The 27688-nt window shown below is 38.5% G+C and overlaps 4 protein-coding genes and 1 pseudogene across 9 annotated transcripts in view; all 5 read right to left on the bottom strand.

Annotated features, from left to right (window-relative positions):
• Positions 1–27496, bottom strand: LOC146473887 (uncharacterized). 3 transcript variants are annotated; one of them, XM_085117838.1, is made up of 6 exons: positions 27390–27496; positions 27220–27251; positions 11620–12735; positions 4283–5111; positions 2565–3613; positions 1–1703 (listed from the first exon to the last, which is right to left on the bottom strand). In XM_085117838.1, exons 2-6 carry the CDS (start codon positions 27241–27243, stop codon positions 1497–1499), a joined length of 3225 nt encoding a protein of 1074 aa, XP_084973964.1. In that variant the 5' UTR covers positions 27244–27251; positions 27390–27496; the 3' UTR covers positions 1–1496. The 3 variants fall into 3 exon arrangements, with proteins under 3 accessions (XP_084973964.1, XP_084973966.1, XP_084973965.1); XM_085117840.1 differs by lacking the exons at positions 27220–27251; positions 27390–27496 and adding an exon at positions 13906–14463; XM_085117839.1 differs by lacking the exons at positions 27220–27251; positions 27390–27496 and adding an exon at positions 13091–13255.
• The window catches only part of LOC146473882 (uncharacterized), a 195543-nt gene extending 168010 nt beyond the window's left edge, over positions 1–27533 (bottom strand). The window contains exons 1-4 of one of the 2 annotated variants that reach the window (XM_085117827.1): positions 27390–27496; positions 27220–27251; positions 22214–22291; positions 19962–20039 (exon numbers count right to left, since the gene is read on the bottom strand). In XM_085117827.1, coding sequence (XP_084973953.1) covers positions 19962–20039; positions 22214–22291; positions 27220–27243 — 180 coding nt within the window. In that variant the 5' untranslated portion in view covers positions 27244–27251; positions 27390–27496. Of the gene's footprint in view, positions 1–19961; positions 20040–22213; positions 22292–27219; positions 27252–27389 lie in introns of both variants that reach the window. The other variant, XM_085117833.1, reaches the window with a different exon arrangement.
• Positions 1–27688, bottom strand: part of LOC146473886 (uncharacterized) — a 130630-nt gene that overhangs the window by 2366 nt on the left and 100576 nt on the right. The window lies entirely within an intron of this gene.
• The window catches only part of LOC146473888 (putative serine/threonine-protein kinase DDB_G0281745), a 59320-nt gene continuing 31632 nt past the window's right edge, over positions 1–27688 (bottom strand). Inside the window, exon 7 of the mRNA XM_085117874.1 lies at positions 1–1115. The gene's annotated coding sequence lies outside the window, so the exon portion shown is untranslated. The remainder of the gene's footprint in view (positions 1116–27688) is intronic.
• LOC146473889 (uncharacterized) lies at positions 5126–11232 on the bottom strand (annotated as a pseudogene). The gene is made up of 3 exons (XR_014866276.1): positions 11140–11232; positions 9117–9850; positions 5126–8462 (listed from the first exon to the last, which is right to left on the bottom strand). The product of XR_014866276.1 is annotated as an uncharacterized LOC146473889 (transcript).

Consider the following 27688-nt stretch of genomic DNA (forward strand, 5'->3'; position numbering starts at 1 on the left):
GCTGGATAGAAACTAACCCGCTGGATAAAGTTATCCAGTCTTTGAACAACCATAGAATGCCTGGAAAGGAAGCCAGTATATAAAGCTGCCAGAAAGTGGTTTATTCATTAAATAAACCCCCAGTATATTCTAAAGGGGTGCGTTTTATCAGGCTAATTCTAACGAAAACAGATAAACGATGCTTGCAGCTAGTAAACAAATGTTGGCTTACTCGCTCTTATTACCCTGTGATTGCGTTTAATATGAAATGGCTTCGAAATCTGACATTCCGTTTTTGGTTTTCTCCTCGCTGTTAAAACAAGCGAACGGATATCGAATCAGACGACTGCTCTTATCTTACAAGTATCGTCCGATTTTGTTACCATGTGACGGGTATTGTCCAATGAGAGCACAGCGCTTATAGGATATAAAGTATAAGTCTAATTAAAATATCATAATACTAATGATAAATCTTGGTTAAATGTATAAGAAATAGAGCTAGCGAACAAGTTAAATATTAAATAAAAGCAATAATTAGGGCCTTTTAAGATGACTTTTCGTAAAACTGCAAAACAGCGAAAGAGCCATTCAGTACCTGAGGCACCATAAAACGCTTTTGATCAATCATTGGCTGATCCACAAGAACAACTTACAAAACGTGATCACATGACATCTTATGATATAGTAGTTTGTGGTGAACACGATCGACCGAAAACGTTAGCTGACTACCAACATTGTAATCTCCACAAAACAAATGGTTAAGAAAAGGCAACCGTTTGAGGTTTTCTTTTTTTGAAAGTCATCTTAAAATGCTTTTGAGGCCAACTTACCCTAACATTCCAATTTAGTTGAATATATCTAAAACTAAAAACAAAAACAAAAATATTGAAAATGATACATGAGAATGACTAAAAATACGTTAACAAAATATTCAATTTGCAAATGACTACAAACACAAATCTTCCTGTATCAAACAGCGACATTCCAGATGAAAATCGCTGAATTCTAAAATTACAAGGACTCTTACGCTGGCTGTACACGAGCAAGGTTTCCTCCTAAAGCCTTCATTTGGCAAGTGTTACATTCTCGTTTATACAAATTTGTTTTTGCTTGGCAAGGAGGAACACCTGTTCAACCTTTGCAGAGGAACAGGTCAAAATTGTCAAAAATATATAAAAAACACTTTTGTCGTATAAGACCATTTGACCGTTGTGACTACAGAAATCTTTCAGAAAGTAGAAAGTAAACTTTCACGAATTTTTGTTCATGGAAAGGTCCTGATTTTTTTTTTCAGTTTTTACTTCTAAAGGAATAAAAAAAATCCGCAATTCTATTGTAAACGGGTTTAATATCTACAGCAGGCGACTTAAAACTAGTTACAATTTTGCTAAGTCTATAACTTAGCTCTACGCTGGCACTGCTGCCTTGGCACTCTCAACTTACACAGTCCACGTAGAAGAGCGGTTTATATATTGGAAAAGGTAATTAAAACTCAAATGTTTTTAAGATAATAATGACTACGATGTGTCATCAAACTGCTCCAGTGTCTTAATGACCTCGTCCATGTCTGGTCTCAGATCAGGATCCTCTTCCAGGCATCGTTCTACCAAGTCTCTAAACTCTCGGTTCTTCATAAGAGCCACTTGTTCATTTCGTTTATCGGGATCAGGTGATTCCTGGATGCACATTTCACAAAGGAGAACTCCAAAACTGTAAACATCAACCTAAACAACAATAAAGGGATTTCACTCCTTACTTATTTAAACTCCTAATTTCTTTAACCAAAACCTAACCTGAGTATCAAACATTTCTAAGGGGGGGGTGGGAGGGGGCCTGGCCTTGGAGTGAACCTTGTGAAATCAAAAGTTGTCATTAATGGCATCCTTCGATTTCCCTCGAGCTACACCACCTTTACAAACTATTCAAATTTTAGTCAGTTTTTGTTGGTTTCCAAGCAACAAAAATGGTAACGCCCTTCTTTTAAATAACATCGATTATCTCGAAATCTAGTTAAATACTTTACAACGAAACTTTCATAATTAAACTACTTGACCTGAATAACCTGTCGGCGAACTTTGAAAAAGTCCGTGAGAGCGTTTTTAATTAAATAAAAAATCAATTATTACGGGTACACTGTAGCATTTTTTGCTAAAATCTTAAGAGATATAAAACTTATCACTTTCTCATTTCTTTCGAAAGGTATTTTCTCATAGCAAAACATTCTACATTCGACAGAAATGAGACAGCTATCAGTTTTATTTTTCTCGAGATTTTCACAAAAATACCAAAAATCTGACCGCAATAATTGATTTTTTATTTACATGAAAACACTCTCACAGACTTCTTTCTAAGTTCGCCTGCAACTATATTTCAGCTTATTAAATGCAATCAAATTGGTGTTTTGACTGTATCATTAAAAAAAATTAAATTCAGTTTTCACATGATTATAACGCTATCAAAAGATTGGTATTTGTTGTCTACCCTTAAAGCTTTTGTTTTTGGTAAATAGCCCGAATCTTTGCCTTGATAATTTTTCGCTGTAATGCTACACTTCATCCAACAAAGGCTTGTTGTCATCCACTAACCTTTACTGTTTGAGAACTAGTAGCTGCTTCAGGTGCACTATATATCATAGCCCCAGGTGACCTGGTCATCATCTCTTCCACCAATCTAGCGGTGCCATAATCTGATAATTTCCCTCTCCACTTTTTACCACATCGCCATAGCAACACGTTTCCATTGCTGACATCACGGTGAACAATGGGAGTGGGTTTTCTCTGGTGGAGATAGTTAAGCGCTCGAGCTACATCAAGACAGATAATAGCAATTTCGGAAACAGAGAGTTTCTCATTTGACTGTTCATATAACAAGCTTCGTAAACTATTTTCCATTAGTTCAGTCACAAACAGAGGATTCTTTTCATCATTTGTTGCTCCAATGAACTGCAGTAAGCAAGGATGACGGCAGCGCGAAGCTATGTCCATTTCCCGTTGAAATGATTTGCGTTCACGAGGAGAAAGAAAACAATGAGGTTTCTTTATTGCTACAGCACAGCCACAATACCTGCCCTCGAAAACAGAACCATATCCTCCGCTCCCTAGGCGTGTATCTGTTTCTTTAATGTCGTCGCGTGAAATGACCCAGTCACGTGTCTCTAGCTGGGATTTATAATAAGCTATACTTTCATTGGCTTCTGATAGATTTTTAGTTAAAACAACATTATCCTGTTCTTGGTCCCTCAGCTCCTTTTCTAGCGTTTGTAGCTTCATTCTGAAATCTTCTTCTTTTGCCTTGGATTCTTTTTGGCTGGTTCTCAATTGCTGCACTATACCCTCCAACTCTTCCTTGTGTGCTTTCTTTAGTATTACATTATCCTGTTCTTTGTCCCTCAGCTTCTTTTCTAGAGTTTTAAGCTTAATTTGGAAATCTTCCTCTTTTGCCTTCCATTCTTTTTGGCTGGTCCTCAAACGTTGCACTATTTCCTCCAAAAACCAATTTTGTCTTTTGTAGTATTCGAATGAATTAATTAAGTCCCCTGTTTTTGTGCTATCTTCCGACTTCATTGGCTCGTTGAACGGGCAACCACCAACGAAAGAAGCACTGGAGTCGTCTTCGTCATCATTTCTCAGATATACTAGAAGATAAAAAAAAATAAGACAACTAAATGCAAAGAACAGTTATGAAATGGCTTAAAACTGATCTCACTTTATGCATCACGGTATTTCTCCTTATCCACAGGCTGGTTTCCATATGACCGCAGACGATCGCAAAAAAGGCTCTTTCTATGTGATTGCAACGATCGCAGAGCTGACCGTAGCCACACGATTCAGTCAGAGGTAATGTCAAATATACACGCGCGTGTAGGCTGAAGAGCAAACAACATGCAAGCAGTCCCTTACTGGTCAGTAGAGGTGGTGCGCTCACAGTGCAGCGAGACTGGAGCGAGGAAAAAAAAACGAGAAGAGACTGGGGGAGAGAAGGGAAAGAGAATAATGAATTTGCAAACTATTCTAAATCAACAAATTAAAGCTTTGTTTTGGCAGTCTTTAATCACTAAAACGTCATGTCTACTTTACTGTTTCTCTAGAAGAACCTGATGATGACAAAATCGCTTGTCTTTGAGGTGGTTGTAGATGCTTTTCTTTACGGTCAGGACAAAACTCTTGAACTGCCCCTTCTCGGCCAAAGAAGCGTCTCAGATGCCGAAAGTCAAGTCACCCTTCGGTAGTTAGATTACAGTAAATGAATAAACTAATTAAGGACCAGGCGGATAAAAACAACATACAGAAAAACTGATAACTACCTGTCGCTGTTGAACCAAAAAGATTCTTAGATTTACCAGCTGCTTCTTTTCCCTGAACATCTATCTCCGTCCTGTTACTTGCTAGTGCTTTCTGAATTGTATATTCAGGTTTTCTAGGCTTCTCCTCTGTGGTGTCTCTTAATGTTGCAGCGACCTGCGCCGCAAACTGTGCCCGCACGTTTGCTTCAGCTTGATGCTGTGATGTCAAAGGAGGAGTACTTGAACTACTACTACTGCTTGTTAAACTCCCAGAAGCTTTTCCCTGAACATCTATCTCCGCCCTGATACTTGCTGGCGCTCTCTGAATTGTATATTCAGGTTTTCTAGGCTTCTCCTCTGTGGTGTCTCTTAATGCTGCAGCGACCTGCGCCGCAAACTGTGCCCGCACGTTTGCTTCAGCTTCTTGATGTGATGTCAAAGGAGGAGTACTTGAACTACTACTTTGTCCTGAAATATCTGGTGTAGTATTATTAGGTGTGCCACCAGTGCTGCTTGTTAAACTCCAAGAAGGATACCGATTGAGAATCTCCTGTGTCACGTCCTTGTTAGTGTTTACATCTTTTATCTGGATAATTTTTTGCTTTCGAGCGCGGGCATCATATGTTTGTGTTTGGTATTGTGGCATTCCAGGCATGGGAGTTGTCGGTTCTCTGACAACATACACAGGAGGTGAAGGCTGCCCCATTTGGTATATTGTTGATGGCTGATATCCAAAGTGTCCTTGAGGTTGTGAGGGACCAGACACTGGTGAAAATTGTCCCTGCACTGCTTGATGTGGTCGATACTGCTTCTGGGGTGAGCCAGCCTTTGGAATTTGAGCAAAATCAACCTGAACGCAAGATAAAATCCATTTTCGTTACTACAAAGATCATAAACATTTCAGTTCTTGAAACAATGACTTAAGCTGTCTTCACAAAGCTAACTATACTTTGAGAGGTTTGTTAACAAAATAAGGGCTGCCATTCTCACAAACACATGGCAGTCTCTGTCATTTCCATACATCATGGTAACACAGTATGCCACGAAAACTTAGAGCAAACTTTATCTCCAAATTGGTACTCTTAATCCCCACAGAACAAATGCTTTTCCCACAACTAATTTATTCTTGTTTTCCAAGTTACATCTTCCACCAATTGCGTATCTCCACTGCTCACTAAATAAAAAAGCACACAACCCAACATTCTTTGAATAAATCTGAAGAGGGGCAACACTTAAAACATCAGATCTCTTTAAGGCCGCCAGATTACCTTGTAACCTCAGTTTATAAGACCAATCACATTTGCCCGTTTGACCCCTCTCCCACACAAAAGGCAATGCATGACAAAAACCTAAACTTACAATGTGTTTATCTCTTAAATAAACATATATTCACTTCCTTGTGGCAATCAACTACATTGTACACTATCGGTTGAAGTAACTTAACAGTCTCTTCCGAGTCTCAATTTTCAACTCGATCTTTGATTTTCGAAACTAATGCGTATGGGAGGCCATATCATTCAAAAGTGGTACGAGCCCACGATTGGTGATCGCTATGGTTGAGATTATCGATTGGTGCTCGAAAATGTCGATTCCTATGGTCGAGAATATCGACTGTTGATTGGTGATCGAAAATGTCGACTAATAGATTGAGAATAGCGATTGGTAATTAAGAATTGGAAAGGACTGGAAACGAGTGAGGGATAATACACTCACACTTACATCAAGTAGTAACCACCTGTGATCAAGATGGACGCCGACGACCAAGATGGTCGAGACTTAGAGGAATTTTTTGACTCCATGAAGCAGTGCTTCGATGAGGTGGATAAGGAGCTCAATGATGAACTTAATTCTATTACTTTAGAGTATTTAGAGAGTAGGCTAGAGGATCATTTCCAAGTTGTTCACGCAATAGATGAGATGAGACACAGGCAGCCCAAGCTCAATATCAGAGAACCGTTGAATTATAAGGATTTGTATGGGAATACATCGGATTTGTGCAAAATGGTAGAAAATAACAGTGTTTTGTCAATAATTAAGGTCAACTTACCCTGTTTCTTCGTGTATTCTTTGTCATTTAGCAGCTTTTCAAGCCGATTCGAAGCGATTTCGGCGAGTTAGCGTCATTCGGGTTTCCACTGTTAAGTGTAACCAAAGGCCGAACTCTATTCCAGCCATGCCCGAAGCGTGAAACGGAATAAATTCGTTGAAATCATCCCTGGTGTCCCAATTCCTTCATAGAATCAAAGTACTTTTTTGAATACCTATCCTTCCAGCGCATTTCCGACTCAATTGAAGCCGTATCACGCTTGCTCTGGAAAGATTTTCTTCAAGTTAGCTCGCTTCTGAAATTTCGAAAGACCCGCGGCCAGAACGCCATGGCCGGCACATTGAACGTTCGAACAGCACGCTGGGTAACAAAAGTTCCCTGGCACGGGGGAAACAGCGGCCAGTTGTCCACAGGGAAACAGATTTGTTCCCGGGGTCTCCTCGTGTCCTTTTTGTCAAGTATTGCAATTGCAATACAAAATAATGCCAATGATGAACTGAGGCAACTTATGGAAGATCTGCTCTCGGTTTCGCAAAACTTGATGCAGGAAATCCGTACCACAAAGAGTCAAGGAGAAATGAGCAAAAGTAAGTCACCAGCTTGGGTTCCTAGTACACAAGCAAGCACAGGAGGAAAGGACAAAAAGGACAAAAGGACAAAATGTTTGAAGTGATTTGGGTGCTCTTAGTGTTCTCCTTAAGATGCACTGTGAGTCGACCCAAAACTCAAACCAAAAACAAATTTGACCCTGAACAAGCTAGATGAACATTACTGTACATACTCAGTATGAAGACAACTTACTGTATTTGTTGAGGAGAAAGAAACAGACACGAAGAGATAGCCATTTAAATCCAGGATACACATGTACATGTACAACAAAACCAATTGTATTAGTAACAGCTGTAGTTTGCTTTGAGTTGTATTATTTTTTTCCAGCTCTTGGAAGGGAGGCTGCCAGGTTTCAGGATTTATAATAATCATGTATTCACTAGATCCCTTTCCATCACTGTTATTTAATGTTTGATATTCTTTCAGAAAAGGAAAAGAACAGGTAAGTTGGAAACGCAGGAATTAAGGAATTTGGATTTTTTTTTTCACTTTTCATTTTGCTTGAGAATAACATTAAAAAATATACAGTATACATGTATTCAATGGCTCACATATGCAACCATGTGCATGAGAGGTGTGACAGAAACAAAAATGAAGGTAAATAAAGAGATATTTAACAAAAGGATTCTGAATTCCACCATTCTAGCTTTTCCAGCCTACCGACATTCCAAGGAATGTAAATCAACGATTCTACTGTCCACATTGGGTTACTCATGCCATTTTATTATTTCAACACATGGAAATACAGTTGTACTGTTCCATTTTACTGTTTGGCTTCACTGGACGGCTCTGCCCTGAACAGGTTATTTATTTCCTTGGCTGTTAGACAATTGCTGTCATATAGTTCCTTGAGACCTTTAAGGGTTTGGAAAGTGTAATCACAGCGAAGTGAGTTTACAATAGGGGTCCAGCTGTTTAATACATATCTTGGTTTCTAAACCAATTCTTGGTGAGCCAACTCCATGATTATTGTTCGAATGTTGTCTTTGTTGGGCACCCTGAAGCACTTGAATGTCGAGAGGAATTCAAGGGCATCTTTGTCGTTGGCATCGAAAGCATCACTGAGATATGTGTCCAAAACCTCTCTGTCTTCAGCTGCAATGTACTGTCTAAACGATGCAAGAAGAAAGTCTGGCGTGATGCTTTCTTTTCCAAACAAGCATGATGCCAAGACTAGATGAGAAAGTTTCAAAGGGAAGTACTGAACGGTCTTGTAACCATAAACTAGGATTTTTGCAATAGCTTCCCACTCAGGCTTTTGCATGTTATGCCTGATAAAAGGAATTTTCTCTCCACTTCCAACTGTGAGTGAAGTGAAAAAATCCTGCCAGAATTCAGTATGAATGTCAAGGAGAACTTCCTTGCCCCTCCCTACTTCTGGATGGCCATTTGCATCAATGACAGTGCCATCAAAAAGGCAATTTGAAACATTGGGATCACTGAATATTTCAATAAGGTCTTTCCTCGTGGTACTTTGAGGCACAGTGACACACTTCTTAGGTGCATTATCATCATAAAGGATGGGAAGCAAGTCTTCAGCATCATCTACAAATAAAAACAATAAAGTAATTTAATACATTTAACCATAAAATTTAAAAAAGGCCTTAAAAAGCAATAATTAAAAGGGATTTGCTGAAGCAAAGACATGCAAAAATTACAGAGAAAATTTAGGCTCGACGTTTCGGAGTCATCTTGACTCCATTATCAAGGGAAAAAAATCAGTTTGTGAACGCGGGTATTTAAATAGGCTAGAGCTGAAAATTAACATATTAATAGACGGTTAAACAAATACTTCAGCGCCAATTGAATCAGTTTGCACGTTCAGTTCTGGTTTCAGATTGTGTACCTGAATAGTCTTGCTGTTCACAGGTGATGTCAGCTTTTTCATTATCCTAGACACAATGAAAATAAAATTCACTCTTTGGGCAAAAACACACATCTGAAGATGGGAGATTTGCGATGTGAGTAAAGGAGTATTAACAACCATACAACTGTGTGTGGACTGCTCCCACTGGGTACTCACCCCCACTCCCTAAAACCCCGACGCAACCTCTCAAGCATTTCAACCTTTGAGGAGTGGGTTCTTCTCAGGATCGAGTTACTATCACATGCCTCTCCCCAAGGTCAAATTTTGCATCTGAAGTTCTCTTTTATGAAAAGTACAAGTCTCCCCAATCCAAAGCCCAACATAGCCATTACCTTTGTAGTATGACGTATGAAATCATCTTCCTGGTTGGGAGAGGATTCACGATATCTCTTGATGCTGCAAATGCTATCATCGCAGATTTCCTGGAACGGTCTAATGTTTATGGGCTTTTCTTTAAATACTCTGGGTACCATTACTCCATTCAGGCTTTGCCCTGGTGCCGGAGTAGGTTTGACGAGAGTGCTGTGAACAGGCATGAGAATCTCGAAGTCTACACCGATTGGAATCTTTCCTTCAAATGCTTCTCGTAGACAAGCCTCAACCACGCACTCGGACCACTCCTTTTGCAATTCGAAACCTGAAATCATGAAGCCATTTTCCATCAGCCACACTCGCTTCCCTTGCCTGGGAACCTTATTTACATCGGGGCCAGTTAGTAATATAACATCCCTCATGAATGGTCCTTTCACAACGGACTTCACTTTCCTTTTCCTCTTCCACGGTAAGTGTTGGAACTCGAACTTGAATTACAAAACTGCCTTCTGAAACTTGGCATGTAAGTGCAGCTGGCAAAACCACTTTGATTTGGAGGAGGAACTGCTGATTGTGTTGCCGTTTCGCTACCAAGGTGTGCGGAAAGTTCAGATGCCTTCTGCTGCAGTTCTTCGAGTATTCGCTTTCCAGCGCTAGCATCGGAATGCGTGTTCCACGTCACGTTTTTCCTCGAAGGCGCGAAAATTCGTTTACTACTTGATGTAAGTGTGAGTGTATTATCCCTCACTCGTTTCTAGTCTTTTCCAATTCTCAATTACCAATCGCTATTCTCAATCTATTGGTCGACATTCTCGATCACCAATCGACAGTCGATATTCTCGACCATAGGGATCGGCATTTTCGATCATTAATTTTTTTTTTCGACTATAGCGATCGTGTTCTCAATCACCAATCGTGAATCTCGGCCATGGAGATCGTCATTCTCGATCACCAATCGATAATCTCAACCATAGCGATCGTGTTCTCGATCACCAATCGTGAGCTCGTACCACTTTTGAATGATGGAGCCTCAAGGATGGAGGCTCAATCATCGAGAATCGAGTTTTGAGAGTTGGAGAAAATAATGAGCTTGTCGCTTGACTAATTCCTCGAGAAATTTAACACACAAAACAAAAACTACACTATTCCTTCCGGCACACGAAGCAACTCCATAAAGATGTAAATGTACATCCTTTTGGTGATCTTATCTAGGTGGATGATAGAATTCAAACTTTTAATACCAATCAAAAAAAAAAAAAAATACATCGTGACCCTAAGAGATCATTAGCCTGCGAACAAGCTTCCCACGCGTCTGAGCGTGCCTGGGAAGCCTGTTCACAGGCAAAGAGATCATTGCCACTAGGTTTTTTCCAAGGGCTAAAAAAAGCACAAGTTGTGAAGACGTGGAAAGGCGGTTCCATTATTATTGAAAAACAAGCAGCGAGTATCCATAACTTTTTACTTCCAAGAACTGCCACATATATTTTGTTGCTTGATACAGTCATGGAAGATTTTGGTTGTGTAGCATGTGACCAAAATTTCAATGCGGCAGTTCCTTTCTATCTACAAACGACGGCTTTTGTAATTGTTTTTATAGAATCAGAAGGGGCTTTCAATTTTGCTTAAGTTGTTATATGGCTTTATCCAATGGAAATGTAGAAATACTTGATGCATTACGGCACTCAGTTCTTGGCACTATCCACATGCAAATTTTCATTGTTTACATTTGTTCCAGTCAAGCAATCTTACCAATAAGGTCTGACCCAAATGAAATTTTTCGCAAAGTTTAGTTTCCCATTTTACCCTTAGTTTTTCACATGGCATTACCTTGGATCTTTAAAGTAAGTAGAACACTTACATTTTGTGGCCAGAGATAGAAATACATGAAGTGTTTTGTTATTGGCTGCCACTATCGGTATGCAAATTTTCAATCGATCAATCAATCAAATATCCTCATTTGATTATTCAGTGTTTACATGCTGATCTGATCGATTACACTGACACTGAATGAGATTAATCCCTCCGTGAAATTTCCCATTTTACCTTCATTTTTTCATTTATGGCATTTCCTTGGAATTTAAGGCCATAAGCTCCTTTGAAGGTTTTTATTTGTACCCAGTGGCCTGAAGAGACCATTAATAACTTTTTTTGTTAGCTTAATGTATACTGTTTTACAAACAATTTGATTCTGCAGTGCTCAATCCACTATGCGGGTGGCCCTTTTAATTTTCTGTGCTTGCAGAGCAACCGGCATCCAGCTGCAATAATCATTTTCTCAAAATGAGACTGTTATACAGCTGTATGAATAATCAGGAGTGTTTCAGCTTCCCAATTCTTGCATGCATCAAGTATATATCGAGGATCGAGTTGACTTTTGAGTTAATCGATTCTCAACTTGATCCTTGATACTCAATTCTCACGAGGATCACGTCAAGACTGTCAAATTACTTTTTACCGGTACTGTGTCTGTCAAGTATAACTATTGATTACTGCATCACAACTAGTTTCTGATCAATTATCTACCTCTCCCCTGTTACTTGCTGGTGCTTTCTGACTTGTAAATTCAGGTTTTCTAGGCTTCTCCTCTGTGGTGTCTCTTAACGTTGCAGCGACCTGCGCCGCAAACTGTGCCCTCACGTTTTCTTCAGTTTGTTGCTGAGATGTCAAAGAAGGAGTCCATGAACTACTACTTTGTCGTGAGATATCTGGTGTAGTGTTATTAGATGTGCCACCAGCACTGCTTGTTAAACTCCCAGGAGGATGGCACACATCATCTGCAGTAAAGATCTCTACTCTGACATTAGAGATTTTTTCGTTAGCTGATGTTGTTGCATCCACAGAGCTTACCAAAGACTTTGTTGCTAACGTACTGTCTGGAGAAACCCCTTCACTTAGTTTAGAGTCCTGTGCAGCTTCTTTGGGTGGAGATTTCACAGCAACTTCTTTAGGCTGTGTTTCAGCCACCACTTCAGCTAATTGGGTCTCTAGGACATTACTAACTGTGTCATTCGTTTTAGTTTCTTTCAATGCTTCCTCTTTCTGTGTATTAACGACTTCTTTTCCCTGAACATTATCTATCTCTGTCCTGTTACTTGCTGGTGCTTTCTGAATTGTATATTCAGGTTTTCTAGGCTTCTCCTCTTTGGTGTCTCTTAACGTTGCAGCGACCTGCGCCGCAAACTGTGCCCGCACGTTTGCTTCAGCTTCTTGCTGTGATGTCAAAGGAGGAGTACCTGAACTACTACTTTGTCCTGAAATATCTGGTGTAGTGTTATTAGGTGTGCCACCAGTGCTGCTTGTTAAACTCCTAGAAGGATGTCGATTGAGAATCTCTTGTGTCACATCCTTGTTACTATTCGGATCTTTTATCTGGATAATTTTTTTCTCTCGAGTACGGGGTTCAAATGTTTGTGCTTGGTATTGTGGCATTCTAGGCATGGGAGTTGTCGGTACTCTGACATTAAGCATAGGAGGTGAAGGCTGCCCCATTTGGTATACTGTTGATGGCTGATATCCAAAATAATCTTGAGGCTGTGAGGGCCCAGACACTGGGGGAAATTCAAAGTGTCCTTTCATTGCCTGTTGTGGTCGATACTGCATGTCGGGTCGGCCAGCAATTGGAATTTGAGCCAAATCAACCTGAGAATAACAATTAAATGTTCTTATCACAAAGTTCCACAACAATGCTGATAAATTAGGGTGCCAGTACACAGCACATTCTTTCACATTAGAACCTGAATAACATTCAGAGGCAACAGTAACACATGGGTCAACTGTTGTTGGTAAACCACATTGCATTTTTGTTATATAAAGTCATATACTGTATATGAATTGTTAAGAAAAATCATCTGTACCATGGGATCCCTGGAAGGGAAGCAGTACATGGGCTGATTAGTCAATCTTAATTGTATGATTACTAACGACATGGTCTCTGATAGGGGTAGGTGCACCCCACAGAGATCCACCTGTGACCTGCAAAAATTGTGATGTTTACCATAAAGATGAAGTAACAATTGAAGGCCTGTTAAGTTTTAGCTCCAAAACCTTTCACAAGTGATTCCCTCGGACGGACACTACTTTGGAGGAATATCCACCGTGAACATTGTCATGCTGCAAAAATATTGAAGGCCACAGTGCAAAAACGACGTAAGTGATTACTTTGTCTTGGCATACAAATTTTGGCATACGTAAAGACTGGATCTTGTGTCAGGAACATAGTTTCATATTTACTGTGTGATTTGAGGGATCGAATTCGCTCAGCAAACTTATGACCTAAGCCTAAAAACTGAACCAACAGTTAAATGATGTTTGAAATCATTTTTGAAGCTAAACAAAAGCTCCAATGTGATAACAAATCTGTAGGCTCAACTCTGGATATAAGAGAGTTGTTATGAAGTTAGAACTTTTGTTTAGCTTTAAAAGGCATTGCACCGACCCTTCAGCCATGTAACAATGCCATCAAAAAGTTATTGTAACAAATTTTTGACAACACCTTAGCCGGATTTTTAAGGTACAGTGTACTTCCGTAGCAGAAGTATTTCGAAGAAAGGAAAGCCTTTAAAGTTAGTACAAATAAATAAATATTTCACAGTTCAACACTGTGTAACATGACTTTCGAAAAAAGTCATGTTACACAGTGTTAGACTGTAAAATATATATTTTTTGGTAGAAAGGCTTTCCTGGCTTCGAAATTCGTCTGTTACTGACGTTGTACTAATCCCGTTTCGGGATCAAGAAGCCATGAAACACAAGTTTACATCGAAAAGAAAACGTCTTATGGAATGGCCTACGGATGATACTACTACTCACTTTTCAAATTGGCCACGTTGCCAGCGTGGTTGCCTCGATGGTGTAGTGGTTATCACACCCGACTAGCATCCGGGGAGACATGGGATCGATTCGTGCTCGGGACAACATGTTTTTCTTTCCATGTGATGTGTGTGTTAGACTGTGAAATATTTATTTATTTAGGGGGGCTCGCAGTTGTTTTTCTGGACTCGATCAGGGTGGAAGTTTTGAAATTACAATTTCCTTCATATACTACATCATCATTTCAACATATGATCAAAGTTACTATTTTCACCGGTTTCCAAGCAACAACTGTTACCATAGCAACGGGAGCCCATAGTCTCTCATTTTAAAATCTAGTCAGACACTTTATGACAAAACTTTCAGGTTTTAAACTACGCAATCTAGACAATTCGTAGGCGAAATTAGAAAAAATCTGTAAGAGCATTTTCAAGTAAATAATGAATCAATTTGTACCAATATCTCAAGCAAAATAGAACCTGGCACTTTCTCTTTCCTGTTACAAGGTCTTGCCTTATAGCAAAACATTCTAAATGTATAGTGAGCTTCATGGGTAGCTCTGATTTTAAGGTATTTGTTTACAAACAGTTAAAACAAAAGCGCTGATCAGTGGAAAATTTCCTTCTTTTCAATCGAGATATCTTATAAATACCGAGGCTACAGATTTTTCTTTTAAATTGCAAGTGTTTAGAGTGAGAATTCTTTTACACATTTGAGTAAGTATAAATTAGGCTAAAAAACCGAAACCGGTGTTAGATAAGAAGGCTGAATCTTTGTCAAGTTTCACTCTTTAGTCACTTTCTCCGAACAAGAGTTTTATTTTGTTTGCCTGGGCCTATTTCACTGCTATTCACGAGCTTTGAATATTTATGATTACGTGAAGTCGTGCAAATTAAACGTTAGATTTACAAAGATCGAAACAGGAACATATATTTATGTTTTACGTTTTACACGACTTAATTCACGTAATCATAAATATTCAAAGCACGTGAATAGCAGTGAAATATATATATAGACCTGACTGTAGATATATAATTTATTTAAAACAAAAATGGCCTTTGATAAGGATTTATTGATCAATTTGCTTCTGTGATCTCGCTTTGAAATTTTCTTTTTCCAGGTAGTACAAGTACGAATTTTTTAGCTTCACTTAATGCTAAGGTAGCAGAATTTTGTTTTGTTGACATTTAATTTCCATGACCCTTTAAAATCACTTGCTCATATTTACCATTCCTGCTTAATTATAAGTGCACTTCTAATAATATCCAAAAGCTAATTTGGATACCAGTAATCTATAAACAATAATTTTTTTTTTAATTTTTTTTTTAATATTTATTGCTTTTTTACATTATATTTTTACAAAACAATACATACAACAATACTACAGTAGAGTGAGGGTAAAGTGACAAAGGTAACAAAGCTGCGATACACGTTCTAGGTAACTATACTAAATAGAGCTAGCTAATGCATGGTTCTTTAAATTTCTTTTGAATAAGCATATTCTTAGCTCTTTTGCAAGTAGTACTAGAATGAATAGTTGGTTGGTCATCCTGTCGATTCCTACCATTTATTGATTGTAACTCACACTTCCACTCTGATGGTATTGCAGCTATTAAACCCGAGAGGTTGGTGAATGGCGTGGTGAGCTTATATTTTCTAAAAAAATTGTCATATGAAAGGAAATTGTCATCCTCTTCTAATAAATCATTGATTCTAAGAATTCCAGCGGCATGCCAGTTTTCCCAGTATACAGATTTACCTCCAATGGTAATGCTTTTATTGTTCCAAATAATGACCTCTCTAATATCCTGTTTACTTAGAGGGGTAGATCTTGCAACATGAATTTCTGCCCAAGCTTTTAAAATGTCGATATAGAAAGCTGGCATGTTCTTTAGTTCTAAAAGAATTAAATCGTAATTACAGTCAAAAAATGAGAGGGCCTCCAACATTTTTCAGATAATAAGATGGAATAATCATCCAATCTTCATCAGCACTGTGCTTCATTCTTTTTACCCAGGCACATAGCAAAGATTTTGTAATTATTTCATATTCTGGTAAATCTAAACCTCCTTTTTCTTTTGCCCCAATAAGCGTGTCTCTTTTAATTTTCGTTTTTTTACCGTTTCAAACAAAGTCAGCTATTAATTTGTTAACAGTGTCAATAACATAAGGTGGTGTGTGAAGACAAGCACTAGAAAAAAGAAGTTTGGATAGACCTAACGTTTCGGCTATTGTTATTTTTCCATACAGGGACAAATTCCTTTGTGACCATAAATTAAATAGCTTCTTGACTTTAATTAACTTATTTCCAAAATTTTCTTGCTCGCCTTGCTTAAAATTATACGAGGAAGCGGTTCCTAAAGCCACTATAGGCCTTTGTGGCCACGTAAACTCGAATATCGTATAATGTTATAAAGAACAGAATGTTCTTTCTTAATAATTTAATTAGGACAGCTTTAAATATTTGGAGTACAGTTTTAAAGTCGATCAGTTAAAACTAAAATTAAGAATTTTTTAACCTTCATTAAGAAGCAAAACCAAAATTAATGCATTATTTTATACTAAAATTACTTTAAAAAAAAATGAAGTACAAGGAAGAAAAAAAACCTTCTTTATACATATAATCTTGTACCCAGAATGTCTTCAGAGAAAACATCTGAAATCAGTTGTGTTCTCCAACCTGGTTGGTCAATGAAAATGACCTAATTAATGCAGATGGCCTCACCATTTTTGCCCAAATTTGGGTTTAGCCAGTACGTACTTTGGTGGACAGGGATTTTAAAATCAACAATACATGTACCTGGCTCGGTTTCCATGCAAACATCAGGGAGCTCACCAATATTTTGCATTTATTTCACACATTTATTTTTATTTTTCTGTACTGAAGATGGATGAAGTTTCTTCGGAAACATGTTTACTTTAAAACTGATGTTGTAACTTTCATAACAATTATCTCACGCCCGCTGGCTCTACGAACATTTGGTAATTATATATTACTTTAATTTACAATTGATATAATCATATATATAATAACTCTTTATTTCCCACATAATTGGAAATATCCTTTTGTCCAGCACAGATAGATTTGTGCCACAGATCAGAGAAATTTGAAATTTGGTGGTATTTCTAACAATTTAACAGGGTTCGAAATTAACTTTTTTGCTTGGGAGCCAGCTGGCGACTAAGAGGAAAAATTCGGTCGCCAGATCATAAAATTTTGGTCGCCAACTTATTTTATATGTAGCTTACATAAAAAAACATGATTTTAAATGTTACTTTGTATGCAAGGAAAGTCATAATTAAATAGCTAGAAAGAAAAAGCACAAGAAAGACCTCTAAAACTACTGTTGTTTTCGGCTTTTATATGTCTCTGGTTCGGTGATCGTGTTCTTCTCTGTTACTTGAAACTGAATGGAGCAAAGCACCGAACGTTCTAAGTCCGTGGTTTCCACAGCAAGACAAACATAAGTCCTTTATCCTTGTTTTTTTACCTCCTCAAAACGTAGTTCTTTATTCTCCTACAGCCGGTGTGGCAAACAACTTACTGCCGATTATTAAACGCAATACTTCAATATGCTTGGCCTAGGCCCCTACACAACCACATTGCTTGTACCAGTGTCCGACCGGGATGAAATAAAAAGAGCGACTCACACGATTTCAGTGGCCTCCAGTACTGACTCGATGTTCCACCCCGTAAACCCAAAGAAACTGGAAATAACACAGATTCGGGAATCTCTGTGAGCTCAGCGGTCCGTTTTAATGCCTTATGAGTCGCGTAATACTCGGCATTGAAACAAAGTTCACAAGAAGACGTAAAGCTGTACTTCGTGATTCATCTCCACATAGACTCAGTGAAGTGGAGTTGTATAAACAATTTCCATTTCCTTTTGCTTGAACTGCAATGCGATGTCCAGGTTCATTGTCGATTTCCTGAATCAAACTAGTTACGAGGACATCCTTCGGTAATTTGGCTATAAAATCTATGTTTTCAGCATTCACTACTGACGATGGATTTAAATTTTTTATTAACCTTCCGGCTGAATCTTCATCTCCTGCCCGTAAAAACTTACGTTAATTCTGTAACTGATTTGCATCTGTTACCATTATTTTCCCGGCAAATAAAAAGGACATGGTGTTGAAGTGCGCCCACGATCCCAAATTTTTGGAAGAAGCCACTGAAGCAATATGGCGGCTAGCAAATGTTATGTATTGGCTTCCGATCGAAGTACATTTTGTGTTATTAATTAACAGTGTGAAACCGATTTTCTTGTAGTATTCCGACATTATTTTAGTGGGGATGGGAGGGAGAGTTGTCTTCTAGCTACCAGTTCCGAATGAATTCCTTATTTAAAGATTTAAATACAGAAGTTCGCTACTGTTTATCCTGGGTCATCGGACAAAACGTGTGTCGCCAGCTGGCGACCAGTTCTGAAAATCTAGTCGCCAGCACTCAATTTTTGGTCGCATTGGCGAACAGTGAGTCGCAATTTCGAACCCTGTTTAACCAATTGATTCCTCTATGTTTTAAGGAGCCTCGAGGCAGTTTTTTTGGACTTAGGGTGGAAGTTTTGAAATTACAATCTCGCATACAAGATAAACCTCGATCTCCTTCATACTACATCATCATTTCAACATATGATCAAAGTTAATTTTCTGATCGGTTTCCAAGCAACAGCTATTACCATAGCAACGGAAGCGCATAGCCTTTCATTTTAAACATTGTCGATTATCTCGAAATCTAGTCAGACACTTTATGACGAAACTTTAGGGATTTAAACTACTCAATCTAGAAAACTTGTAGGCGAAATTAGAAAAAAAATCTGTAAGAGCGTTTTCAAGTAAATAATGAATCAATTTTTACGGGGTTATTTTGTTTATTCCAGCATTTTTCACCAATATCTCTGGCAAAATAAAACTTTATCTTTTCTGGCAAAGGGTCTTTCCTGATAGCAAAACATTCTAAACGGTTGTTGAGCTTCATGGGTGTCTCCGATTTTAAGATATTTATGTTTAAAAACAGTGAAAATAAAGCGCAGATGAATGAAAAAGATCCTACTTTGCATAAATCGAGATATCTTTAAAATACCCCGGCAAATTTTTCTGTTAAATTACAAGCGGTTAGAGTAAGAATTCTTTACGATATTCACGCAAGTTTTAGGCTCAAGAACCGAAACTGGTGTTAGATAAGTGTTACAGATTTTTTTCTAATTTCGCCTACAAGTTGTCTAAATTGAGTAGTTTAAATCCCCAAAGTTTCGTCATAAAGTGTCTGACTAGATTTCGAGATAATCGACAATGTTTAAAATGAAAGGCTATGCGCTTCCGTTGCTATGGTAATAGCTGTTGCTTGGAAACCGATCAGAAAATTAACTTTGATCATATGTTGAAATGATGATGTAGTATGAAGGAGATCGAAGTTTATCTTGTATGCGAGATTGTAATTTCAAAACTTCCACCCTAAGTCCAAAAAAACTGCATCGAGCCTCCTTACGCCTTTGCAAAAAAAGTAAAATTAAGGACGGTGCCTACTAATACCGAAGTATTTTTGTGTGGTTTATGACTATGCGGGAAAAGCAGATCTTAGCAAGGCCTATTGGAATCCAAAAAGAAAATTGGGGGTAACCACGCATTTTTCAGAGATAATTAAGCAACAATATCTCTAAAAAGTGCCAAAATATAAAGCAATGTATGGGATTTTTTTCTAAATTGAAGCTTAATTTTCTCTGAAAAATGCATGGTTACCCCCAATTTTCTTTTGAGATACCAACGACATTTGGTTGGTAAGTTCTGCTTTCTCCGTATGGTTTTAAGCCGCGCAAAAATATTCCTGTACTAGTAGGCACCACCCATAGGAAACCCGAGTATCTCGCGATGCGCAGAACGTATGCGCAGTAACAATAGTAGGCACAAAATTTTGTCAAGAACAGAAAAGCTGACCCAAATGTGCAGTAATTAAATTAACACAGGAGGCTTTCCAAATAAACTTCTTTTCACCATAGAATAGTTAGCATCAATTTCTTTCCAGAGGGGAAATTCTACGGCTTTGCAAAATATACCTCAGTCTTGAGCTCCTCCTCACTTCCAGATTTGGCAACTTCACTTGGTCCCACCCATCTGCTCTCACCTCTATTCCACTGTTTGAAAAAGAAAACAGTTTGGTCAACATTTTAGTAGCCTGCGAACGAAGACGTATTTCCGGCTGTCGAGATTCTCTCGGCCGAAAAATAACGTCTGCGTACCCGAGCCGCAAAACGATTTCCGTGACGTAGAAGCTTTTGTTTTCTCGTTGGCCAATCAGATTACATGATAGAATGACACTCGAGTGGTCCACGCGACGAACAAACGCCACAGAGCTAGCATACACAATGGCATTTCGAAATCTAATCCCAAAGGCTAAGAATTGTCGGTAAGAAAACCTCCATTCGGTTTATTTGAGTATGTCCCTTCTTGATCAAGATAAACATCATTAAGCAGAGCTAAGCTATGTGTGCTTTATTATCAATTTATTTGCGAACTGCAGGATTCATACATGGAGCCGGGCAAAGCTAAGCTATGAATACTTTATTGTCAATTTATTTGCGAATGCAGGATTCATACGTGGAGCCGGGCAGTCAGCTACGCTATGAATACTTTATTGTCAATTTATTTGCGAATGCAGGATTCATACGTGGAGCCGGGCCGGCCCGTCAACATTTGTTAACGCCGGATGTACGCTTAGAGCGACAAAACAATGGAGATACAAGTATTAACTCACGAGTAACGAAATCACGGGTCCTATATATGTCTTCACAGATAACATTTATTAAACGCTGCCTGAAATCTTGCAGTTAATCCGAGCCGATAAACCTAACCAAATGCCACAGAACTAGCATACAAAATTGCACACCGACCACGATATATATGTTTTCTCACAAGTGGACTGCACAGACGAAAACACTATGGGCAACGCTTGACAAATCAACAACTTGCTAATACCCCTTCGGCAAATTGACAAAAATATCCTTTTCATTTTCTACAACATACTTGATTGAATCCTCCTGGTGCTTATTTAACATTTCAATACCGAAAACCTCGTAAACTTTGCTAAACGCGTCTCGCATACTGCCCGCCGTTGTTTTTCCACGAGTTAACGTGTACACCGCGCACGAATCTCGTGTGGTGGTTCTGCGATTTTATGAGCTAAACGGTGATTCGCTTAAATTTTCTACGTCACGGAAGCTCGGGTACGCAGACGTTATTTTTCGGCGGAGAGAATCTCGACAGCCGGAAATACGTCTGCGTTCGCAGACTAACATTTTAGAGGTAAGGCACAATATAGCAAGCTAATTCACAACTGAGCTAAGATCTAAGTGCGACTGCATAACGTAATGGGCTATAAAAAATAGACAAGCAAGGGATTCTTCATGTGTGAAACAATAACTATTTCCCATCCAAGGAAACCAACTGTGCTCTACTATGTGTAAATCAAGATTTAACGGAAAACCAAGCGTTACTTTTTCATGTGGTGTGACATTGTAGTGTTACAGTGTGATTGGTTATTGTCTTCACCAGTCAATCAACTGAAAAACCCGCCTGCTAATTAAGGCCACTTCTCTTGGGTAACAAACCTTATACCACAATACATGATTGCTGTCGTTTATTTTATTATGTTAATTGAATCTTCCTTGTTCAGACTAAATACTGTTTCTTCAGGGGTCTGTTGTGTGGTACTAGCTTTTGTAATGTTTGAGTAAAGGCATCCTTGCTGCAGGAAATTCAATTCTGCTAGCCCTATTGATGTTGTTAGGGTGAAGTCCTTTGTGAAGGGTGTTGTTAGGGTGATAATAGCCTCTTAAAAACTTGTGTACCAGTGAGGGTCGCATAAGACTTCAATTACTAACCTTGTCCCAGAGAGGATTAATTAAGCAGCATGTTCTGAAGCTGCTGAGGTTAGGGTATGAGTAAGCTTAATCATGTTCCTTAAACTGTTCATGCATAGTTTTCCTGCTATTGGTTACCCAATATTGCCTTTGCCACATTTTGGGGAATTTGATAGCGTACCCAGTCATGTTTTGTTTTTGTTTTTCAGATCAACAATCTCCTTAGGTCTAACTCACACTTAGTGTGATCAAAGTGTTGATTCAGACTTGCATACAACAACAGTCCATAATATGCCTCACTGCTGTCCTATACAATGCTACATGTACGCAGACAAACAGTTTAATCACACTTTGACCGTTCCTTTCCAAGCAAGATTTTAAAGAAACTAATTAAAACAATAAATTGGTATCTCCCACAAATTTATGTCAAGTGGAATTAAAAAGCATACCTCAGTCTTGAGCTGCTCCTCATCTTCAGATTTGGAGGCCTCACTTTGTCTCAACAGTCTGTTCTCAATTTGCTTTCTCTGTTTGAAAATTAAAACAGTTAGTTTAGTCAACTGACAACAAGTACTTAATTAAATGATTGTATATTAAATTTTTATCAAGTGCAGAAAAATTAATTATTTATAAGAGACTGGCATTATTTGTTAGATAATAAATAAATATTTATTACAAACTGAAAATATCTGCGGCACTGGAAATAACATCTAATAAATATTCATTTATTTATTATTTAGAGGTACTTGAATATTTTTTTTTAACTGGAGAAATTATTGTGACCTTCAAAACCAGACATCTATGTATAGATTGCAAAAATATTACTGAGACGTGGATTTAGCCAAAACACTCATGACACAAGGCTTATAACAACAAAATACCTGTGTTTAACATTGTCTCAAGCACCTGGCTACATTAGCCACTGGTTCTACAAGCTAAGGCTAACAAAACTCTGTTTGGGGTTCAGGTTTTCATTATGTATTATGAATAAATAACAATTTATAAACTGGGGCATGCAGTAGCCACTGGTTCTACAAGCTAAGGCTTACAGAACTCTGTTTGACTGGTTCAGGTTCTTATTACGTATTATGAATAAATAACAATTTTTAAACTGGACCACGCAGTTTACTTTCGTTACTTGCACTGCCACTTTCAGGGATCATTAGGCTTTTAATCCTTGATAAGCCCAGACTTATAAGTACAGAAAAAATTTTTTGCTTTTGACCATGATGCAAATCAGGCTGCTGGCTCACACGTCATGACCCTTAGGCTTGTATACTTTCTGTAATTCATGATTTGTTTAAGATGCCTATGCACTATATACACATATGTGTGTATTACTAATATGTGTTTTACGCATATATTTTGGTTCACTTATCTCTAAGCTGTAGGGTAGTTATATATAATTTATTAAAAGCAAAAATGGCCCCTGATCAGGATTTATTGATCAATTTGCTTCTGTGATCTAGCTTTGAAATTTTATTTTGCCAGCTAGTATACAAGTGGGAAAGTATAAGCTTCACTTCACTGCTAAGGTAAAAGAATTTTAAAGTTTTGTAAACATAATTTTAATTTCCATGACCCTTTGAAATTACTTCCAAATATTTATCATTCCTACTTAAATCATTGGTGCACTTCTAACAAGGAATCTACAGTTTTTTAATTTTCTGACTCAACTTTAATGCCAAGTAATTTAAGATGACATTTGCTCTGTCATTAAAGGTGATGCTTGACTGACAAACTCATTAATGCAAATGTCGTGGTTCAAAATTGTTTTGGTTTAAAAAATTTTAAACCAGTTTGATTTTTATTTTGCTTATTGTTTCAGATTATGGTAATGAATTAACTGCACAAACAAAAATAAAGATTAAACTACCGTGTAGCATGAAAATTTTGCGGGTTCTAATTTTTGCGGATTGACCTCGATCCGCAAAAATAGTTCCCGCAGAAAAAAACACCCGCAAAATAAAACGCCGCAAAAATTAACTCCCTTCAGTCAAATTTAAAACTCCTCTTTAGTAGACTTATGCCACTGCATGGAGCGATATACTTTGGACTTAAACAAGAACATTAACATGATTTTCCATTGGATAAAGCAACTAGAGCTGTCAAGAGTAAAGCAATTCAGTACATTAGATTGGCACGAATGGGTCATCTGAAGGAACGCACAGACTTGAATCGTGCAGCAGACCAACCATGTTCTATTGGCGCTTCTGCGGTGGCCTGCACAGAAGTGCAGAAGTTCAAGTGAACAGGAGTGTTATTATTATCGACCGAGTCTGTCTCATTGCGTTACAATAGGGCATAGTTTTGCATTTTAGCAGACCGCTCCCAGTTAGGTCTCAAAGTACATCTTTCACTCAAAAGCCCCTCTGTATGCATAGAAAGGTTTCAGCTACGGTAATTCAAACAATCATACTGCTTTCTTATAACATAATATACGGTAATAGCGTCGTGGCAAACCATATTAACGAAACAGTGTTTGGCTGTGCATGGTAGGGGTACGCTTTTTGTTTTGTTGTTGTTCAGTCCCTTTGGGCAGTAAGGTATTACAGTGATATGTCTCTATTAAATGTGTAACTAGAGTGAACTGTGACTCAATTGACCGCGTACAATAAAAGTTGAAAATATTCAGGTTTCTTCCACTTAAATATTCTGCTGCTTGAACCAGAGCATCGCAAAAATTAGTTCCAAGCAGAAATTTCAGTCTTCTCGAACCGCAAAAATTTGTTCCCGCAAACTACAAAAAATCGGTTATCCGCAAAATAAAACTCCCGCAAAATTTTCATGCTACACGGTAGTATGAAAAATTTTAAGAAACCTCGAAAGGATTTTAACCATGCATTTTGGCATGTGTAACCCAGCCACCCAAGCCATAACTAAGATGTACATGCCAGTGGAATAAATCAAACTGTCTATCAAAAGTTGCATGCGCATAACACCAGTGGTGGAATTATGCTGTGAAAATCATGCGAACTGGAAAATAATAAAATAAAAGCTGCAGGAAACATTTGTTTTTAACTCAAAAAAATTGCTTGGTGACCTATCTTGATTTTTTGCATGGATGCAACATTCAGTGTACCACTTCAGATAGAAAAGTTTGAAGTTACACAAGATCTACTGGATAACTTTTTGTTATATAATTATTTACCAGAGGAGTTAAAGAATGCAGGGTGCTTTTCAACAAAGCATTGAAAACAGTAGGTCACCAACTTAGTTTCTGAGATAACTTGAGGGTTATAAAATGGTCCTTGAAAAATAATGGGTCTCGATCATGATCAGCAAATTTTTAAGGAGTCTTGAAATCTTGGCATCTCAGTCTCGCCATTATAGTTTAAATTTTTTTATCCTTCATCATTTCACAAAAACTACGACAGTGAAATACACTTACGAGCCTCCTTAAACCAAACAAAATCTTAAACCAACACACATACATTGATTGCATTGATTGGTGATAATGTATTCATAGTATTTGTTGTTTATTGGTTCATACCCGCTGACCAATTTGCAAGAATCATCATTTTTGACAATCTCGTACCAAGAGTCTTCAGACTTTTTGGTCAGTGGGGCAACGCCGGGAAGACTCTGGGGACATAAAAAAAATTCAAATTTTTTGATTGGCTGTTCTGTAACGGTTTCCATTGTTTTACCGCAGAAATCCTGTGGTAATAAAATTCGATGTCCCCAGAGTTTCTCCTGGCGACTAACCGCTGGCCAAAGAGCCTGAAGACTCTGGACACGGGATTGCATTTTTGATGGAGGCAAATTAATGGCAGATAGATAGATAATAAGCTTGATCAAGTTCGACGTTTGAATCCACTGTCAGGCTACATTCAAGTTTATTTCAATTGACTTCAACGTGAGGAAAGTTCGACGTTTCAACCGAGCCCATTAAGCTGGGTGTCTCGAAAACGAAGACCTCTAAAACGTCAAGACCCTAAGACCCTAAGACCCCGAAAACTCGAAAACGAAGACCCCAAAAATTTCAAGTATAAGAACAAAATAAATAAAATTATAGCAAAAAATACATTATTTCATACCTCAAGTTAAATTTAATTCCTTTCTGTGCTCCTACCATGGTTATCCGCCATCTTGAGCTGAGCAGCTGCGTTTCTTGGAATACTGACTGGAACTGACCGGAAGTGTGTTTCCCGCTCCACTGGACCGGAAGCGCGTTTCCGAACGTCTCAGTTGCGCTGCTGGATTTTTATTTAATAACCACCGAGCAAAAGAAACAAGTGTTAAATCCCTCCTTCTCAGAACTACAACCACGCGATCGTGAGTGCAAAAGAAATGAAGCCAAGGCTTTCTATTGTGAAAGTTGCTGTAATCATTTTCATATTCTTTAATCCCGAGTATCGATTCATATTTTTAACAAAATTCATCAGCCTCCCTGTAAAATAGGCCTTATCACGGTTTTCGACGCCACTTTGACGAGTAGGCAAACAGGCTTGAAATAACAGTGTTTGTATGGAAATCCGATGTCAAATAATTTTCATAAAACATCGCTTCTGAAATATTCATGAATTGGAAACTTTTGGTACTAGCAAAAAAATTTTAGGAAAAAAATTGGAGGGATGTAAGCTGTGCCAGAAAGCGTCCAGTCGTGTTTTGAACTTTCCATACATTTCCCTGTATTTTTTCCAGCGAACTATGGCTTAGTAGCAGTTCACGGCTGGTTTGCTATAGAGATAAATGTAGGGATATGCTCGGGATTGGAGAACCTCCAAATCATTACAGCAACTTTCATAATAGAAAGCCTAGGCTTCATTTCTTTTGCTCTCACGATCGCATGGTTGTAATTCCCAGAGGGAGGGATTTAACACTCGTTTCTTTGTAGTTGGTAATTAAATAAAAACCCAGCAGCGCAACTGAGACGTTCCAATCTCGTACCCAGAGTCTTCAGGCTTTTTGGTCAGCGGGGCAACGCCGGGAAGACTATGGGGACATCGAATTTTATTACCGCAGGATTTCTGCGGTAACACAATGGAAACCGTTACGGAACAGCCAATCATAAAAATTGAATTTTTTCGATGTCCCCAGAGTCTTCCCGGCGTTGCCCCGCTGACCAAAAAGCCTGAAGACTCTGGGTACGAGATTGGAGACGTTCGGAAACGCGCTTCCGGTCCAGTGGAGCGGGAAACACACTTCCGGTCAGTATTCCAAGAAACGCCGTTGCTCAGCTCAAGATGGCGGATAACCATGGTAGGAGCACAGGAAGGAATTAAATTTAACTTGAGGTATGAAATAATGTATTTTTTGCCATAATTTTATTTTTTTTGTACTTATACTTGAAAATTTTGGGGTCTTCGTTTTCGAGTTTTCGGGGTCTAGGGTCTTCGTTTTAGAGGTCTCCGTTTTCGAGACACCCCATTAAGCTTACTATTTCTGCAAACGAAAGCAATTTTCTTTCATGATCGAACTCGTTTAGACTGTACAGATATTCAACACTTACCCCGCTATGAATTTGCTGATCCATGAGGATTTCTGAGATCAAGGAGTTGAGGAATAAAGCCATAAAAAACCGATTGGTAAAAGATGACAAGAGACAAACAAGGCTTTAAACTCTGCACAACTTTAAGAAAGACGTGCACACATAAAAAAAGAAAATACATACAAGGATACTTTTTGAGGTGGTCTTCCTTAACCTTAAAGAGCCACCGCAGGAGGGCAACCTGTAGCCTTCCTCCGCTTCAAAATAGCCGCACTCTTTTCCTTACCCTCGGTATTCGTCTAACCGTCCCAGTGATGAGGCGAAAACCCTGAAGACTGTCAAAGTAGTAACTAGAAATTACTTCCGCCGAACACATCGCGATGTTCGATGTCAGCGGTTGTTGTTTACCCCAGGCCCAAACTCCAGCCTCGTTCCCAGGGTCCTCTCACTTCCTCCCTCGCGAGCTCTCGAGAGACCGACTCTCCTAAGA

This window comes from Pavona decussata, unplaced genomic scaffold, assembly GCF_977016875.1.
Source record: "Pavona decussata unplaced genomic scaffold, jaPavDecu1.1 SCAFFOLD_92, whole genome shotgun sequence".
Classification (NCBI taxonomy): Eukaryota; Metazoa; Cnidaria; class Anthozoa; order Scleractinia; family Agariciidae; genus Pavona; species Pavona decussata.